Source organism: Uloborus diversus, chromosome 5 (genome assembly GCF_026930045.1).
Source record: "Uloborus diversus isolate 005 chromosome 5, Udiv.v.3.1, whole genome shotgun sequence".
Taxonomy (NCBI): Eukaryota; Metazoa; Arthropoda; class Arachnida; order Araneae; family Uloboridae; genus Uloborus; species Uloborus diversus.
In genome coordinates this window covers 153,875,395-153,896,594 of record NC_072735.1, presented here as the reverse complement: position 1 = coordinate 153,896,594, position 21,200 = coordinate 153,875,395, and the positions used below count along the sequence as shown (strand labels likewise).

The 21,200-nt window shown below is 33.1% G+C and overlaps 1 protein-coding gene across 1 annotated transcript in view; it reads right to left on the bottom strand.

The window, feature by feature from the left end:
- The window catches only part of LOC129222289 (O-acyltransferase like protein-like), a 44,485-nt gene extending 25,050 nt beyond the window's left edge, over positions 1–19,435 (bottom strand). The window contains exons 1-4 of the mRNA XM_054856774.1: positions 18,924–19,435; positions 11,115–11,329; positions 4,636–4,750; positions 2,065–2,161 (exon numbers count right to left, since the gene is read on the bottom strand). Coding sequence (XP_054712749.1) covers positions 2,065–2,161; positions 4,636–4,750; positions 11,115–11,329; positions 18,924–19,248 — 752 coding nt within the window. The 5' untranslated portion in view covers positions 19,249–19,435. The remainder of the gene's footprint in view (positions 1–2,064; positions 2,162–4,635; positions 4,751–11,114; positions 11,330–18,923) is intronic.
- Between the last annotated feature and the right edge of the window lie 1,765 nt (positions 19,436–21,200).

Genomic DNA, 21,200 nt, shown 5'->3' with positions numbered 1-21,200 from the left:
TTCTTACTTAAAGTTTTCCTGAACATAGAAAAAACAAGATTATTTATACTACGTAACAATAAAATTCGCACAGATTTTTTTTCCTCTGTCCATCAAATGAAAAATTATGGAATATTCTGTCACTCATACTATTCCTGATGCTAGATTATATATATATATATATATATATTTTTATTGTGAAAAAAGAAAATCACTAAACGACGTAGCTCAAAAACATTGCAGATAATTAAAAAATGCCACCTACTCTTATTTAGTTTATTTCATCTAACTTAAAATTATTTTGATCTCTTCACCGATGTTATTTTTGTGTCGTCATACATCGCGAAAATCATGTAACGTATGACTTAGCTCCATAACATTATATTCTTTACAAAACAAAAACTTCCTTCTTTTATGAATCCATCTTGATGGTGCTCAAAATAAGTCTCAAAATAAGTTATACAAAAATTAATGCTATTTCAATTTTATTTATGCGTTTGTTTCAGAGTTAAATTTTAGTTGTACGTCGGTAACATTTTAACACCATTTTTTTCTATCATTACACACTTCCCTTTTAATAATTTTATTTTATTGAATTTATTTTATTTCATTAGTCATCCATTCTATTTAAAACTAATGTTTTCAAGAGTATCTTTACCCAATATGTTGATGCACATACACACATGAAAAGTTGGATTAGATTAAAAAGGTTATCTTTAGTCATGGTGATTTTAAAAAAATAACAAAAAAGCAATAATAATCTTATTTCTCAAGTATTACAAAAAAGTATATAAAGCACGTAAGTTATTAAAATTTTATTTTAGGCTAACTAATGATGTTAGCACCCATTTTATTAGCACTACGTTAATGCATTTAAATAAAGGAACTATTTTTTTCATTTTTCTGATTTTTGTTGATTATATATCACGTAGTATGAATTTCTTTTATATATCTCTTTCGTTAGTGCGAGTTTTTTCTTTTTTTTTGGGGGGGGGGTCACATTTTTGTTCAGACGTAAAAGTTAGAAATTACTTTATTATTAAATGCTTTTACTGTTTGAATCATTTGCATGAAAATATATTTTTTAAATAATTAAATTAATTACGCGAAAAAAAATAGTTTAATTTTATCAACCTCCTATGGAATGTATTTCTTCAAGTTATAATACCTTATTTTTTTATCAATATACAAATGCCATCAATGTTAAGTTTACAAATTTTTATGAGCAATTTCAGAATGTGATGACGTAATAAGAAAAAGTAAATAAATAATTTCAATAGTAAAAATATGAAATTTTTTTCTATATTTTATTTTTTCTCTTTATTTTTATTATTATTACTATTAACTTTTAAAAATAAATTTTACTCGTTTTTCATTTGTTATTAAGAAAAAAAAATATCTATGGGCCTTTTTTTTTTAACTTTGTTCAGTTCTTGAAAACAATAAAATCATATTTTCATACTAACAATTATTACCCTTTTAGGTACAAATTTTTTTTAAAAAAATCGAAATAAAACCACATGAATGCGTTGAAGCGGTTGTGTCCGGAGGGTGTAAAATGTAAAAGGCTAAGTGAGCTCAATGAAGCTACTATGCCTCAGAGTGAAAAGATAAAACAAGAAATAATACAATTCATTGAAAGGATTAACTTTATGTAGGCAGTGTACGTTAACTAATGCGATGTCTCTTTGTCTCATCTTTACAATAAAAACTCATTAAAATGTTTTTAAATAAAAATGTAACTTTTTTTTTCTCCCTCTGTGCGAAGTTTTGAAATTATTTTTCTCCACAGTATTCCATAGTCGCTCAGATGTAGTATGAACTATGTGTTTTCACTGTGTATTTTTGACAAAACGCATTAGGTTTAATGATTAATAATTACCACAATTGTTATTTAAATGGCTAAGTTCATAGGTTTTGAGGAATTTCTGCATCGAAAATTTATTTTATTTTAAAACGTGTATAGGTGTCTCTATTGGTTTTGATAAAGTGCTAGCAAAAGTCTGAGATCTTTAATGAAAGAAAATTTCCAGCAAAAATTTAGAAACTGCACTGGAATAACAAAGAAAAAGTTTTGCTACTTACATTATCACGATCTCGGAAGTGCTGAATATAATTTTTTCTTGTTTAACTTCACAGTGTGGAACGAAGACATCAAACTCTATTCCTTGCATTTCCATAACTGAAATGATTGTAGTAATTTAAGCTCACAGTTACTGTAAATGATTATAAATGGATAAGTGTTCACATATTCAATTTGAGAAATTCCTCGGTCCAGATTCGATCAAAAATGTCGATCATTTTGTCATGACCCTTTCCAACATAGAAGCTGGTACGTTGGCAGTTTCTACCCGGGTGTTAACCTTCAGGCCTTGTAGTGTACTTTTGCGATTTTCATAACTGGGTGTACCAAATTACCCCACGGAAAATCCCAAGGGGGTCGAATCGGGAAAACGGGCTAGGTGCTTTAAATCGCCGCAACTTATTGAGGTAAGGAGTTTTGGGAAGTGTTCCCTCGAAGTAACCAACGCTGTGCTTGAACTCTGAGATGTTCTCCGTTCTGTACGAACCAAATGTCTCCATAGTCATATTCATAAATCGGGGGGGGGGGGGGGGGACTTTTTCGGTGTATGGTGATTTTCAAAACCTTGTGAAATAAAACTTTAGACACATACTTTGTACATACATATTTAAAATTTAAAAAAAAAACTGATTCTCAAAATCAGGATTATTCAGCTTTGAAACAAGGAAGTTATCTTGCGCCCCTCCCCCTTAATAGAAAAAAGTGAACAAAGACTTAAGAAAACTTTCCTTTTTCAAACTGAAAAATATTGAAAGTTTATTTTGAAAGTTAGAGTACATTAATAATGTCTTTTATAATAAAGGTTATAAGTTAGATTTAATCAATGTGTAGATGAAGAATGAATGAAGAAATAATGACGCAATAAATAAACTAATATGTGAGAAAAAATAAATGCATGAATAAAAGGGTGAATAAATCAGAAAATGAGTAAGAAAATTAATAAATAAATAAGTGAATTAATAAATGAATTAATATGAAAAAAAAATAATAAATGAAGTAATGACAATAAATTATTGCATGAATGCATAAGTGATTTAATAACTAAATGGATAAGTAAACGATATTTCAATTTGCCCCATTCTCCTTGCCCCGTGTATATCTGACAATTTATATTCAACATTCAAAATCAAAACATACCTAATAATAATTGGATAAGTATTGCACTGGACATTAGTACATCTCAATTAATTCGTAAAATGTTGATTACGAAAACTGTATCATTTTGTTATAACAAAAATTATTTGAGCTAAACTGTACAATATGTGTATGAAATTTCTAAAAAGATTTGGTTCATAATATATCTTGTTCTTCAGAACTATTTATTTATTTATTTTTATTTTTTATATATTTTTTAATTTTTTATTTATTTATTTATTTATTTTTTTATTTTATTTTTTGACTGGAATCAACTATATGTTTAAGAACTTAGTTAAAATATTACTATAAAGGGTGTTCCGTTTTAACCTCCAAGTCCTTTATTTTTGCAACAGTTAGTTTAAGTGAATAAAATATGACAACGTATATAAAGTACAAATTGAGAATGAAAAAAGGTTAAAAAACCAGCAAACAGCTGTTTCGGCACTCTAAAATACAAGTGCCATCATCAGTGCATTAAAAACGAAGACAGGTTCACCCGACTAAAACACAGTCGAGGCGAACATTGGAATGAGAGACGAGTTGTAAAAGATATGAGAGCAGTACCAAAAACGATGACGTCAAGATTACGTCAGAACTCAGGAGGACAGTTGCACTCAGTAGAAAACGTCAAGGACAAAAAATAAATCAAAAAACAGACTTCCAAACATTAGGAACAGGGGGAGTGCTGGACAAATCATTGACGATTAAATTAGCATTTTTCCATATGTAATATGACTCCCAAAAATCTAAATCATGAATGGACGAACACTCGTGAATAACTTTGGCGGAAGAAAAAATAAAATTATGACCGCAGGACCAACAATGTTGAGCAATAGAGGAGCGTTTGCGATCCTGTTTTTTGACGTAATTTTCGTGTTCTTTTATCCGGAATTTGAGGGATCGTCGAGTCTGCCCAATGTAGGCCAAATTGCACTGGCAGGAAACACTGTAAATGCCCCATTTGTCAAGGTTCTGAACAGGGTGTTTAAGCTGTGAAAATTTTAATTTATTAACAGGAGAAAAAGTGACGGAAAAATGAAACTAAGATTTTGCCAATTTGTAGACTGATTTTAGGAAAAAAGAGTAAGACAACGGGACTCGAATAGTTCACAAGAGCAGGTGTTTGATTTTTGTTAGTTGAGCTACATAGCTTCTTATAAATGGTATCAATAATATCTGATGTGAATCCCCGATCCACCGCAAGTATATGTTAGGGGACCTGAGACCGTATAAAAAGTTAAATTTTGTATTTTTTGACTAATTTTATTTTTACTTTAAACTTTCCATTTATTTACTCTGCATCTGATTTTGAACATTTTTGCATCTGGAAGTATACATCTAGGATAACGGTTGTGAAAATGAAGGCCTTGCAGGTTAAAACGGAACACTCTGTATATGAGAGCTGTAATACTCATCAACCAAATTTAAAATTTTACCTTTGCTGAAAATTATATAGATGTCTTCCCTGGTGCAAGTAGATGGAACACAAGCAGATGAACGAAAATTAATGTGATAATAATGCGCCGCCCTTCTCAAAAATTCCTCTATTACCTAGAAGAAAATATAATCAAAATAAAGAAAAATCCTGAAAAGGAAAGGAATTGAATTACAGAGGAAAAACAATTAGCTTGAATTTTGATACCTTTAATTCAAATTATGTTTTTTGAATCCCGAATTGTGATACGACAGTACTCGTCAGGTTTCTTGTTTCTACAAGTGGCGGGTCCTGGGGGGTTAGCTCCCCCCCCCCCTAAACCGTCGACCAGAATATCCGTCCACATTGAGTTCAAACACTTGGTGCATGAAATGTAAATGATTACTGTATCTTTTTAATTCATTAACTATTTTTGAAAGTAAATATTTGAACTACAGTAGAACCAATAAAGATGACCACCTTTGTAAGTTGCCCGCTTTCGTCAGGAACGGAATTAGTCCCATCTTATACAATGAAGGAAAACCTAGGTAACTTGACCACATCTCTATCTTGACTACTAATATACACCAGCTTTGGTTTGGAGTATTGTAAAAAAAAACCTTTATAAGTTGACCTCTAGGCAAAAGCATTAGATTGTACCAAAAGTTTCGTCAGTTATGCCTCAAATAAGTAACCAGACATTTTAGAAAAATTATTAATATTTATGTTTCCATCGAAAAACATTGGGCTTATGTTAAGTCCCAGAGAATGCGCCAAACTTCAATAAGGAGTTATTTTGTTGAAAAGTAGATTACCATGGTCACAAATGTAAAAGAAAAAATAAAATGAAGAATTTGAGTCACTTTTGTCTTGTTATGAATTTTTAGGAACTGTTTATGTCAAGTAAGTAGTTTTTCATAAGCAATGAGGCTTTTCTTTTTTTCTTTCTTTTTTTTTCATTTTTTTTTTCATTTTTTTTTCTTTACGTGTCATTCTGGTAAAAAATCTCTAATAATATTTAAACAACATTTTTTCATTGTTTTAAAGTAATGTTAAACAAAGAAAGTGAGTTTAAAGTATTCTTATCAGTTAAAAAATGAATGCATGGAACAAGAAATGACAAAAAAAAAGAATGTCCTCGGCTGGAAATGACTGAGCTGGCGGTGTAATTCATGTATTTCTGCTTTAGCCCTGGCTAATGGGCGGTAGTTTGCTGAATATACCATGCCTTGCCTTCAATCTTCGAGTTGAACGGAACCATTGCTTCGGTCACTCGTCTGGTCTGTGCTAATACTATGTTAGCTACCAGTTTGTTTGGCACTCTTGGCTTCCTTAAGAGGTTTTCCATCTCTAGCTCAGTCACTTTCCTATGCCGGACTGATGAGTACTAATAAGCACGAAACTGCAGTCTTCGGCTGGAAATGACTGAGCTGGCGGTGTATTTCATGTACATAATATTATAGTTTTTATGTTTTTACGCAGATGTAGAGAAATAGTAGGGGAGACCGGGGCTAGTAGTGACACTTTTGTCATTTTTAATATTTCCGTAAGAGTTAAACGGATGTGAAACATTCGATGCATCATATCGTTAGAGTAAACCTTGAGCAATATATTTATAAACCAATTATTAATATTTTAGACGTTTTTCATGACATAAATTGGAATTTGCGTAGCCTCTAACTTTGTCTCAACTTGCCCCGTAGCGGAGCAAGTGGTAACATGCTTGAGGCACTTCGTGACACCCAAAGAACGTATGTAATATATATATATATATATATATACAAAGGCGGACTGGCTGACTTTGGCCCAGTCGGAAAAAGGATATTTTGGCCCACCTCTGTAAATTAAAAAAAAATCGATTAAACAGTGCCGGATCGCGATTCTTCCGAAGTCGAGCAAAAGCATTAAACTACCGCTTGTTCCTATTTTCCTTAAGTTTTAAAATAAAGCTAACATTGACACACATTTTTTATGTGCCTTGAAAGAAGGAAATCTTAAAGGCACATCTTTAGGCTTCTATACTGGAAAGGACACGAGAAAAGGGAGGAATCTGGTAAATTCCCTCAGAAATTTACCGAAATTGGTTGATTTATATCGGCTTAAGGAGGGGGGGAGGTCTAGTTGCCTTCCAAGCGATATTCTCAAAATTTATGTCAAAAACCGCAATTTTACAGTTTTCGGTAACGTTAAGGAATAAGGGAAAGAAAAAATTCCTCTACGATTTTTTTTTTCAAAATTGAAGAGGATCTGGCGACTTACTTTTGGAATTTTTCGACATTAAAATTTTAAAAGCGCAATCTTATAATATGTTTAGAAACATTAAAAGGAAAGGTGTCAGGCTTCCTTAGTGTTTCCCCAAAATTTGTTAGGAAGGCACCGTGACCTACCGTCTTAAGTTAACCTTTGACCCTCAACTTAGTCAAATCACCTTGCCCTCAAGATACAACAAAGATACATCAAAACTTCACAAAAGCAAAAGTTTTTTCAAGCCTATCATTGAAACGTCACTCCCTCATTTCAATCATTTAAAGAATCTGATTAGAAATATATCTCTGAATATTTTTAAAAACTGAACCTTTATCTCAAAGCGCATTGCCCCTCATTTGGCCTGTGGCATTTTTTTCTGACACTGAAGTCAATTTTAGGCTGTAGTGCATATAAAAGGGATACGGAGCTCTCCCAAGCAAATTTCTATAAGTGTAATTTTAAGCTATCTTTAATGACTTTAAAGGCGTGGGGAAGGTTCGAAGACTTAGTCTGAAAATTTTTCGATATTTAAGTCTAAAAGCGCAATTGAGTGCCTTGATGTAAGAATTAGGAAAGTCCAGGCTTATTTATTTTTAGTAAGACCCACAAATAACATCAGTGTCCAATATAAACTCTATTATCTTTCCCATATTATTTACTACAAAGCAGAGGTATGATCTTACATTTGTGTCCCGTTGTTAAACCAATCGGAACATCTACATTGTCTACACGCAAAAATAAATTTAAAAATGAAAAATTTAGACCCTTCCTGGTTTTTCATCAAAGTCCTCAATTGTAGACTATCGTTGGTGACTTAAGGAGAAAGCTGTAATGTTACCTAAAGTAGAGTCAGGAGACTCTTCTCCGAAGTTTTTCGAGTTTGACATTATGAAAACGCGATTTAAGGCTTTGTTTTAAAATTATATAGGAGAAATGAGGGGTGACAGGTTCAGGCTTCTCGAATCTTCTTTACTAATAACAAAGCTGAAAATCCCTCTGTCTGTCAGGATCTCTGTGACGCGCATAGCGCCTAGACCGTTCGGCCGTATTTCATGAAATTTGGCACAAAGTTAGTTTGTAGCATGGGGGTGTGCACTTCGAATCGATTTTTCGAAAATTCGACGTGGTTCTATTTTTATTCCAATTTTAAGAACAAAAATATCATAAGATGGACGAGTAAATTACGAAATTATCATAACGTGGAACTGTAACATGGGCACAAGCCAATTGGCGAGAAAATTCACCATGCATTATTTGTAAATCTACAGGCGAACCAAAAGACCTTTTAATTTTCTGTTACGGGCAAAGCCGTGCGGATACAACTAGTTAATCATAAAATCGTTCTTGACTTTAAGTCAATTTCAAATCTTTTAGGTTTTAGAGGGTTCAAGGGTGTTTTTTTTTTTTTAAAAGATTGAAAGCCTTATTTAAACTGTCTTTGGGGACGCAGAAGATTCAAGATATCCCAGAGCTTTTTTGTCATTGAAGATTAAAAAATGCAATTTTTGGCTGCATAGGGAAACGTTACGACTGTGTGTACATAAAATACTTACAGTTTTAAGTTAAGTACGCGCACTCTCCCTAGGAAAATTTTCAAAATTGAAGGCCTAAGAACGAATTTCTACGCTGTGCTTTTGCTGACGTAAGGTGGAGGATTCTGAGGTTTTCCTAGGAAGTTTCTCAACACAGCGGTTTCAAAATTTCGGGGTGGCGATGAGGGATTTAAGAGCTCTCCCTTCTAAGTCGAAATTTTGTCCTGTTTCAGATTCAGTTTATCGGAGTCCAGACTTGCTTTCCCGTATGCGATTCTGGGATGAAAGTATTTGTAGCGACAATTTACAATAGAACACGAAAATCTCTTGCCAACTTACAGCATTTAGGTTGAATCTTTCTCAACCAGCTAAGTACATAGTGAATGTTACGGTTGTCTTTTTCCAATTGGGCCAGCAATCCAGGATATTGTCTTCTCATATTTGTTGCCCAATTCTAAATGGGCAGTCAGCAATTTTCGAGGCTGCAGAGAGCATATTTTCGATTTAAGTTGTTCCCTTATCCCCAGTGCTTCTATTGTTCTCTTCGTGGCTATTAGGCTTTTTAATAGCCTTAAATTTATTTCCCCATGGAATGGATGCATCAAGGTAGCTGGTCTACAACTGAAATATCATGTATAGCAGTGGTGCCCAAACTACGGCCTGCTGACCTCATGGGGCCCGCGAGGTTGATCTATATGTGGTCCTTTGTTTTGTTCAATTTTATGAAACGCAAAATATACACTCAAGAGCCAAAACATTATGACCACCCCTAACTTTTTCAAAGAATTCGTCTGGATGATGTGGAGACTACATGATGAAGTGAGGTTGGTATATAACTGAGACTGGAAAAGCCCAGGCATCATTTGAGCACTTTCCTTTGCGAATTATGGGAAAGGGTAACGATCTCGGCGAATTTGATAGAGGGGAGATTGTGATGGCCCGAAGACTCGAAACGAGTATCTCAGAAACTGCAGGACTGGTAGGTTGTTCATGATCTGTCGCTGTTAGTACTTATGCGAAGTGGAAAAAGGACGGTGAAACCAACAGTAGGCGTAAAGGTGTTGGACGGCCAAGCGTCCTCAAAGGTAAGGGACGTCGGAAACTAGGCCGCTTGGTAAAGCAAAATCGGAGGCAGACAGTTGATTAACTGATAGCTTAGTGAAATGCAGTTGCGATTGAAAGAGTTTCCAAACACACAGTTTAGCGGACACTGTTGGATATGGGACTGCGCAGCAGACGTCCAACTTGTTACCTCTGAGGACCAATCGTCATCACAAACTACACCTACAGTGGAACCAAGAACACCGAGACTGGTCCTTGGATGACTGGAAGAGAGTTGTCTGGACCGACGAATCACGATTTCTCGTTAAATCAAATGGATGGTTGTGTCAGGGTTCGCCGTCTTACAGGCGAACAGTTACTCCCGTCTTGTACCGTTGGTCTTAAACAGGCTGATGGTGACGTTATTATGGTCTGGGGGACTTTTCCTGGCAGTTTCTGGGACCCTTAGTTGTGGTAGAACATACCATGACTGTCTGAACATCGTGGCAGATCAGGTGCTCCCGTACATGGCGTCGGTCTTCACTACTGGAAATGGCATCTTCCAGCAGGACAATGGCATATGTCACAGGGCTATAATTGGGTTGGAGTGGATTCAGCAGCAGGATGAAGAATTCCAATTAATGCCCTGACCACAAAATTCACCGGATTTAAATCCTATCGAGTACATTCGGGAAATCACGGAAAGGCAGCTCAGAGCTGAAACACCCCCATGTCAAGAAATCTCAACTTTGCGTGACCTCTGCATTAACTTTGGGTACAAATTATCTCCAGACGTCTACTAAGAGCTTGTGGTATTTATGCCAAGGCAAGTCGCAGCTGTTTTGCAGGCCAAAGGTGGCACAACGAGTTATTGACTGGGTGGTCATAATGTTTTGGCTCATCAGTGTATTCTGAAGCATTTCAAACCTACTGATCATCTTCATTCGATCTTATAAATGAGAGTTGCAAAATTTGAAGCCAAGTAGTCATGCATTAGTTTATAAAAAACAGACCCTATCATTAAAATAACCATGTAGTAAAAATGAAAGCAAGTTTTGGTTTGTAATTGTCTTGCATTTTCCTTGTTTTCCAAAGAAAAAAAAAAGAATTTTATATTTGTTCTGGCCCTCGATATCCCTCCTAATATGCAATGTGCCCCGAGGCAAAAATAAAAAAGATTGAGCACCACTGATGTATAGCATCAATCTCAGTTCTGTAGAACTTTTCCCGTTTTATAAACACAATATCGACTTAAATTTGAAGGACAAGAGCTTAATATTTTTTTAGGAAAATTTGTTTGACAAAAAAGGGTCAACTATTTAAGTTGGCCCCCCTTAGCAGTTGGCCCAGTCGGGGATCCCCGACTAGCCAACTTGGCCAGTCCGCCCCTGTGTATATATATACATATATATATATATATATACCAGTGTAAGACTTTTTAAATACCCTGTAGTTTCAAATTTTAAATTCAATCGAGTTAACTGTAAAATCGATAGACTATTATTAATCACTCTATTTTTGATTCCGTTCTTCGTGACATGCTCAAGCAATGTGCATTTCACAAAATTTGTTAGCATTAATAACATCAAAATACGATTATTGTAATTGTTATTATTATTACTACTACAATATACTGCCTTAAACAGATAAACAAGACGCTCACAATATAGTAAATTCATACCGAATCTGGCGATGTTATGTTCACAAATTCTGGTATTTCATTCTCAGTGGAAGTGAATCTTCGGCGTTCCGGAAGCGGAGGCGAAGTTTCCACTAAACAGTATTGGCCATTAAAATGACCTGGGACCTTCACACTGAGACATTGATCGTAATCCCCCAGTGAGTTCACGTTTCCATTCAGGATTCCATTGGGCAGTTTACCGGAAGCATCAAACACTGAAAATGTAAAATACGCCTTTTTAAAAATATCAGTTCATTTAAAGAAAACAAATTATATCATTTCAAAGTTCAGTAGAAACTCAAATTATGGAAGGAATCGGGATCGAACCAACTAAAGCAGAATCGGAAATTCCGGATAAAAAAGGATGATTTAATATGCCTGTTAAGTGACCATGGGAACTTAATCTAAAGGTTGAAACATTTGGAATTTTGTGAGATAACAATTAAATGTGATGCTTTTCATCATGTTACTATTATTAGACACAGAAAATTTGTTCAATAAGAGCCTCGCACGGTATACTGTGCAAATATAACAAGACATAAGTAAACTGTATCTTGAATCAAACAATGAAGTCAATTTTATGTTTTGTTCTTTAATTTCAGAAATATATACGTAATAAAAAAATAATTTATTTTTGGATTCCATCACTTTTGTATTTAGTAAAATGTTAAATCTAGAATTAATGACAATGCTCCAAACATTTGCGTAGTAAAATGATTTGCGTAAATAAATGAAGTAACGGAAACCGACATCGGTTAAACGAAGTTCCTGTTAAAAGAACTCCAGATAATTGAAGTTTTACTGCATGTTGGTAGAGTAGTTTCTTAATAAATTTTTAAAATGATACAAACCTTATGAAATAGGGTATTTTTACCTAACAGACTCCAGTGCAATAAAAAGTCCATATCTAACAATAACTTTCAAGTATTAATAAAAATAACTATTTTTATTATAGTTAATTTTTATATGTTAATCAATTCCATCGCCGCAAAACATTACCGCATAGACATAATCACGAGGAATTTTTTTCTTGTTTACTAAACTAATACATTCATTTTAGCCCCTATTAAAATGTAATGTTAATGGGAATTTTTATATTGTTTTTTGAAACCAGATCTATTTTACAATTAGCTTTATAACATACCACATTGTGGTAGGAATTCAGTGACGTGTTTAATTGAATTTTTCCTTGCAAATACTTTCTGGGAAAAGTTTTATGCTATTGACTAAATTAAAGATTTTTTAAGACGCATATTTAAGAAACAATGCAGTTTACTGGAAAAACGTGAAATTATAACGTAAAACCACTAACTTAAAGCTGTATCAAGAATGTAAGTTAAGTTTTCATGAATGAAAAACAAAAGAGAAGTAGTACATATACACCCAACAGTTGCATTGATTAGTAATATTTTTTAAAAAAATGTTCTTAGTTGTCCTAAACCGTAAAAAGCTGACGAAAAAGAACTAATTACCTCTAAGTTCTAATTTAATATCATTAATTCTTCTACAGCGAGTAACAAAACTTATAAGTGCTCCAGTGAAATGATTTTTACTGTTTAATTTTTTTTAATAAATAAGTTGTTTAAAGCATTCTTAGAAAGTATTCAAGTTAAATTAAGAAATGCCCAATTTGAAACGTCACAATTAAGTAGAGAGGGGCAATGATCTGTTCAACAGAGGATCGTTCTTTTTTTTAACCCGTACATTGACTCGATCACGTTCTTGAACTTTATCATTTGAACTTCGTTCATTTAAATAAGTTCCCAGTTCCGAGAGTTACTCACGTACATTAAAAATGTTTCATCAGATCATTAATATTCTTTTAAGGAAAAGTAAGTAAAATTACTTAACAGTAAAAAAATACGCCAATAAAAACTTAATAAAAAATATTTCATTCAGGTTTTAATGTGAAAAGCGATTATAGTTAATTTTCAAAGATATTTCTTGATGGCCGAGTGGCGGCGAGGTAAGACAAAACATACGTTTTTCATTCCAAAAGTAGTAAATTTGATCCCAACATGATACAAAATTGAATAATTAAACTCTTTTTAATGAAAAAATATTTAATTGATGTTACGTCAGAAATATTTGTTTAAATAAATCACCAGATATCGTTTCATAAAACATTTTCATTGTTGAAGGTTTAAAAAAAAGAAAGATGCGATTTTGTAGTACATTTTCTAAATATCAATATATCTTCTCCAAGTACAGTAAGATCCCAAATAAAATGAAAACAAAAAAAAATGTTTTGAATGTGTATGAAATGAAAGTTTAATCAAAAGACAGTAAAAAAAATAAAGAAATTTAAATGAGAGAAAGAGCTGAAATAAATGTCAACGTGCAAAAGAACGACGGTTCATTTTCGGAGATTGTACAGCAGTGTTCATTTTAAGGAGTTGATATTTTAGAGATGTTCGTTCATGAACGATCTATTCCTACGAATCAGCATGAAATTGAAGTGAATGAAAAACGAAGCAAATGCAACTTTGATGTTGAAGGTTTTTGTGGTCGCACATGCAATTAAAAGTTACCGGATGCTTTTAGTATTAGACATCTTTTTAAATTTCTTGTGAAATACGCGACAAATTCTTCTGCCACTAAGCAATTACAGAATACAAAATGCACACTTTTCAGAAGAAATCCCATAACGCGTGCATTTAGGTGACCAACACCAAACAGAAGAATAAAATTCCATTATGTAACCGGCCTTAATTTTCCATTAAAAGCATGGATATATGTATTCTACTTTTAACATCTGATAACTAACAATGATTACATTGTTTTTCTTTCTTAACTTATTTCTTAATTGTAACAACAAAAAAAAGTTAGAAAGATAGTATTAGTTTCAAACAACTATTGAACTCCAAGTTTTTATTATATTGCCGTGGAAAGGTAAAGAACAGAATCGCCAAATTTTTCATTTTGCATTTTTGTCATCAATTATACTTTAGCTTTATTGTACAAGATTGCTTGTTTAGTTTCTGCTGAAAATAAAGCACGAAAAAAACGTCAAATTCCAGCATTTCCCTCTTGTTGCTATAGAACCAAAACATTCTTCAAAAATCTCAAAAACTCTATTTTGCAGGTATTGCCCTTTACCTGCCTACAGCAGTATGTAATAAGATCGTAGTATGTTAGATTTAATTGCACAACCCTTGTCCGCATCTGAGATTATTTTTTTTACTTATTAGCAAACTCTTTTAGTTTTATCGCCTGTCAAACAAAAATGATAATTAAGTGTTAGTATCTGTCAAAACCTTCATATACCAGTAAAATAATGCAGTTACAGCCGTTTATAGCGGTGCTGTACATAGCGAATCTGATTATAACGTTGTAGCTTCAATTCCGCCTCACGCTTTGCTGTGTATGTTTTGATATATGAGGTTGAACTATGTGTAACTTGATATGCGATACAGTTTTTTATAATTTATGTTTGTTTTTTATGTTGTTATATTTTAATAACTATGGCTACAACGAAACTTCTGTTTCGTCAATTCGACTTCGCTATAAACGGGAACGGCTGTATTTATAAATATATTTCCATGAAAGTTAAATGAGCCATTTTAGTAAACACAGAGGTTGAAATTGTTTCCTATAGTAAGAAAACTATTTCAGCATTGCAAAAAAATAATAATAATTGAACATCCATAAGACTCGATTTTAAAGTTAATGAATATTTATTACACAAATTAACACTTCCTTTATTTAACTTAGTAATAAATGCACCATAAGCTGTCATTTTATTGCAACAGTAATTGAATAGTTTTAACTAATTGAGATGTCACGAATGCACTTCAGGTCGGCTGAGTAAGAGAGCGCAGATTTAATTAGAGAACTGAATGTAATGTTATATTTCAACCTTGAAATATTTCATGCACTGGCCAAGGTCATTCTCCTAATCTTCCAAAAATCGGACATTATGTAGGTTACACTGAGTATGAGTTCTTTTTCCATATAAAACAAACCGCATTGCTTCACGCGAGTGTAAAATATATAGGTTATCCCATGCTAATTCCTTTTTCCCGAGTAATGTATGTTTTGAATAACAAATTACTTCCAAACTGTGATATACACATTTTGTAGGGAAAGAAAGTTCATGGGAATACCCCTCGAAGGCACTGAAAATTATATACCTCCTGATTGGGTCACTAGACGTCGTAAAGATCGTTAGTTTTCGTTTTCGTCCTTATGTTAACTTTTTTCAAGGACGCACAGGACATGTGCAGTGCGTAATTGGAAGATGAACACTGCCAGTAGGCTCTTATGGCCGTGTTCTTGTTAGATACTCGGTCGCATTGAAAAAGTCCAAGGAATATGATTCCCATCTACGTCTGTTTACCGAAATCGAATGATATTAGAGAGGGATATTCTCTCAAACATTTGATGATCATTTAAAAAATATATATAAATTACGTTCCCTTACCTGTTAATCGTCATGAGCAAATCCATGCCCAAATTATTTTATATTATTTTTACGAAAGTCTTTAAGGTTTTAAAAGTACAACTTTTGCTTTGAAGTTTGTTAATTGTACTTATAAATAGTTTCAGTTGAAATATGATAGGCGATGCACAGGCAGAGAAGACACTCGATTAGGTTTATTTTTTATTTTTTTTTTATTCGGCTACGTATAGGCAACGAGTAATATCGTGGAAATAAAAAAAATGTGTATGTGGTGGTTACGAGTGAGTGCCATGTGAAGATAATAAATGATAACAAAAATTGTTATTAAACCACAAAACTTTTAAAAGATTGCAAGCATAGATTCGAAGCAGTGGTTTATTTTTTTTAAATTAATTTATTTGAGTTTGTTATTTTATTAATTAATTTATTTATTGCACTATTTGTTTCGCTTTTTTTTTTTTTTTTTTTTTGAGGAGAACTTAAGAAAATATTAAAAAGTTTGACAGCAAATCCAGATGATCTGCGAAAATGCGACATTTTTGACGTCCAAGTTTAGTCAAATCTAATTAAAATAAAACCGCAACCGCATTCAACCAGTCTAATTAAAATAAAACCGCAGCTCATGTTTTTCGATGGGAATATAAAAATCATGGACCTCTTTTGTCAGAAAAGGAAAAACCTTCTCAACTTGAACATGTTTTCAAGCGGATGTTTTCCTATTTCGTCGGACATGCATTTGGCTAACAAGAAAAGAAATCCCTGCGCACTTCTATTTATGTTCTGGAAGCAAGAATGAACCTTACTTAAACTTAAAACAAAACATACTCATTCTCCTACAATACAAAAAGAAGAGCTAAACGAATTGTTTATCCCCTAGGTCACAGAAACCGAAAACATTTATACCTACATAAAATAAAGTTAACCTTGTCAATGGGAGAGGTAAAGATAATACCGAAGCAATTAAATTAATCGCTGAGAATCATAAATGTCGTCTGCTTTATAAGAAAGTAACCTGGAAATACGTTCGCTGAATTCTTTATTAAAGCACTATTGCTCATCGCAGCTCATCATCATTGTTGTTGGTAAAGGGTATTCGTTCCCCGTCTCCACGTAGAGCTCGTTAAGTGGGCGGAGCCCAAGGTCCTCGGGTGAAACAAATCCTGTATCTCAAAAGATAGTGATTACACTGGCTTTTACCTTTCCTAACAAAAGCACATGGGTTGAATAAAAATTTGAAAGCACATGGCTCACCTCGTTATTCCAAGTTTTTTTTTTTTTTTTTTTTTTTTTCTACAGAGGGAGATATTGTTAAAAATATTTTTTCATTAATTAAATTCAATTTTCCTGTTGAAAATAGTTTTCATGTCGGATATTTTGGTCAAATTGTTATTTCGAACTTAAAATATTTTCAACCTTTATTTCAACAATGAACTCTCTTCTTGTGTCTTAACTGGAAAATTACTTCTTGAAAACTTGCTAGGATGAAGCTGCAGATAGTGATAATTATTATGTATTGCTCTTGCACCCTTCTCAAACCACCTCGCCATTCTTGCCTTAATCCTTACTTTAAAGGCTGATTTTATGTTTCGGTTTTCTATTAAAGCAAATCATAAAATCTATTTCTAAGAACTTAAAGCTGTCCGATAAAAATGCACAGTTGTGCCTTTTTTAAGCAAATAAGGTAGAAAAATACCGTGTGAAACACCAAAATTAGTGAATATTAACACTCACCGGTGACAAAACGGAAATGCTACCGGTCTTTCACCGATATATTTTTGTCTTTCACAGTAACATATATATTTTCCCAGGCGTGCATTATATATCATTAAAGTGAAGTTAGTAAAATATTTCCTCAATTCCGTAGCAAGCCGAGCCAAAAATGTAATTATTCAATGAAACATTTATAAAAGTCCTGATCACAAAGCAATTTTGTGACAGATACAGCTAAGAGGGCTTGGTTTGAGAAAGTTTAGAGATTATATCTATTTGTTATTTTTCCGCAATAAGAGTATGCAAAAAATACCTCATTTATGAACTATATTCCAAATTATCGGTTTAAAATACCGAAATCGGGGAAAGGAGGAAAGTAATTGCTCCAACAGATTTTAATTTTAAGCAATTATTTTTCCATCTTTTAATATACCTTTCAAATGTAAAATTTTGATTTGTAATTTATGCTTAATAAACTACAGCATTTCGAGCAAATATTTCAGGAAAAGTAAGTTTGATCATCTTCCTAAAATACTTATATTTATTAATTTCTAAAGGTAACTCAACGCTGCAGAATATTTTCTCATGAGATAATAGTGAAAAACAAAAACTACATAAGATTTTTTTTTTTTTTTTTTTTTTGCTTCTTTTGAATTTTTAGTTTTTGCTTTAATCTGTATTTCACGATACTTTTAAAACTAGCATCTAGCATTTATGAGTTACATTCTAAGGAGAATTTTTAGAGCATGCATATTCCAATTCGACTGAAGGGACTGACTTGGATCATGTAACTCAGTTTATATTGTTAAATTAACATATGGCTAAGTTTATTAATTTTTATGGCAAATTAAATTTTATTTTGCTTGTGAAACTAGGAGACAATTGAGTCTTCTCAGCCGATTTTTGTTTTAATAGAAATTATTCAAAAGTGAATGCAGTCACGATTTTGAATATATGGGACCCAAAGTAAGTAAATTTAATCAAGCGTTTTTGGCTATCACAATCTAATTTTCATTCGTCTTGTTTTCACATTTAGAAAGAAAGTGTTAAGATTTTAAAAATGCAGCAAAACCCTGATTTTACGTTTCGCAAGGAAGTGCGTTAGTTTAAAAACGTAAAATACGGGAAATACATAGCAGCAAAACTGATGATGGGACCCGATAGAAAACATGAAATGCAGGGAAAACGCAGATTTGGGGGGACATAAAATCGGGGTTTCACTGTAATAATAATAACAGCGAGACTAATGATGAATTTTTAAAAAATGATTAATATAAGTTTGGAAAAATAATAATATTTTTCCGCCTTGTTTGCTGAAAAAAGACACACCTATGCATTTTTATTACAGTCAGCTTTATAAGACTTAGAACTTCGAAATAGATTTTATGATTTGCTTTTATTGAAAACAGAAACCTAATTGTCATTCGATTATTCTAAATTATCCATTCAAACAATGTAGTAGAAACAAATAAAAGATCAGGTAGCAAATGTAGTTTGAGCACATGGCGCAGTTGAACTCATCATGGACGTGATGTAATCATCCTCGTCATCATCAATAAAGAAAAAAGGTATATTTGTTATCTATACATTAGTACCAATATTATGATTATTCACTATTTAAGTTTAAAAAGTGCAGTTTAACTATTACAGAATATCACTCTCTAAAGAATTAAATAGTAAGTGAAAGAAAAACTTACTTCTAAAAGCCCACACTTTCATCCCCCTTAAACCTGTTAGAAACTTCATCATTCCTTTCGAGCATGATGTAGTAATGTTCATCCCTTCCGCAGCTCTCAGCAGTTGCGGCAAAGCAAACTTCACCAATTTGGACACCATATTTTTCACAGATTTGTCCGTATTTTTCCATCTTATGACTGAACTGTGTACGGTAACCACATCTACCGGAACAGTCGTTGCATTGTCAGGATAATTGGTCGACACTCCAACACTTGAAGTACTAGAACTGCAGTCAAAGGAAAGGAACAAAACAAAAACGAAAACACAAAAACCGAGTAACTTCATTTTGCTTTTGCTCGTCGCACCTGTTTAGCAATTCCTTAACCTTATCGAATCATGGAAGCAAAACAATGATATAAGCCTGGAAAAAAATTAACTCTTATTGCTCTTAATTATCAAAACTCCCGTTATTTTTACGAACACCAACTCGTCTAAGATAAAGCTGCCAAAAACTTTTCAATGATATACTATAACCGGCTAATTCTGAAGAATAAACTGTTAGAAGCTGCGGCAGGAGTTTAAAAAAGGTGCGCATTTAATTTTATTTTTTGTTTTCAACAAGCCAACCATATCAACAACAAAATTCCAGACGTTTCATTGGTCAAGCTTTATCGTGACGTCAAAGGCTTCTGTCCTGCCTTTCAATTTGTACTTTCTTCAACTCGGTGGTATTTTCATGGTTTCGGTTTTTTCCCCCAAAGGACGCGCAAGCACTTAAAAGTAACTAACTGAAGATGTCGGCGGCGGGAAAACAAGTTTCCTCAGTGACCTGAAAGAATTTTTTAACTCGTAGACAAAGAGGTGTGCGTTTGGGCACTAAGGCGAGATATTTCGATGCTTGAGGGTCATTACCAATCGCTGTGGACAAAATGAGTATAGAATGATCTATTTATGTCTAGTTTCGAAATGGGAAGTTCAGGCAAGATAATGCTTTATGCATTATAAAAAAAAAGGTTACTGCATGAGTCAGTAAGGAAAGAGAAATGTTAGTGGAATAAAGTTGCGGAGTTTACTGCATATGAATTTAAAAATGAAAGTGCCGCGGATAAAAAAAAATCGTAGATAAACCGCAAAGACTAAAATGAAGTGCCAATAAGGGGGAAATTGTTTTTCCTCAAAAACATGGCTGTATTGGTGCATAGTACTCTCTAGAAACAGTGAAAATATACACAGTAGAATAAAAAATTCTTTGTAATTTTACCCAACAAAACTTAACATCAATAAAGAACAAATTTATATACGATGAAGAAAGCGAAATAAATAAAACAAAAACTGAGTTTAAATTTACAATTTAAAAAAAAAGGCTATTGGTGTTTCCTTTTTTCTATGAAAATACGTATCCCAAATTGTTAAATGACTCGCAGATAATTAAGAGTTTACTGTAACGTAATTACACACATTATGTGAATTTAAAAATGCGCTTCCATTGAAGAAATTTCATAAATGTGTTTATTTTATTGAGAATAAATACATTCAAAGTTATATAAGCAATACCCGTCGCGTCACGTGAATCTAATATTAATCTTGTTGATTATATTCTTAGTTTTTACTCGTGGTTTCGCTCGCGTTGATGTAAGTTTTGTGAATCGATTCAGGTAAATGGCGAACACAGGCAGGTGTAAAATAGTCATTTAAAAATGTTACACAGTTATGCTAACTGAAAGAAGTTAGCATATGGGCCCTTTCTTAAAAATTCTCATTCAAATAAAATGTGAGTTTCTCTTAAAATCCCTATCCCCCTTAGACGGTGTCCTGGGCTGCGCAGGATATCTAAATTATTGTGTAGCTCCTTGCCGGAAAAAAATAACTGAGATCACGTGACGCATTCCCTTTTGGATAAGCAAGAAAAAAATTCCTAAAATTGCCATAAGAGTAAGGGAAACAGTCCCAAAACAGCACACATCCTAATTTGAATACAATTCCTTAAAAGTCCCTTAAAAATGAGACTATCAGACTATCTTAAAATCCTCATCAGAAGGAAGTCGACAATTCATGGATAACGTTGACGTTTAATATGCCAAAAGAATCAGTGTAAAAATCCCGTTAAAACCAGAGTAAGTACAATAGTGTCTGAGAATGTCCATTTGAATCAAGTCAGTAGTACACAAACTATTGCATAAGGGTATAAGAAAACGTTACTTTAAACCACAATTAGAATAACGAGATCAGCGTCTGAAAATTCTTGACACAATACGGGTAATGGTTTTCAAATAACTTCGAAAACGTTCTGAAAATCT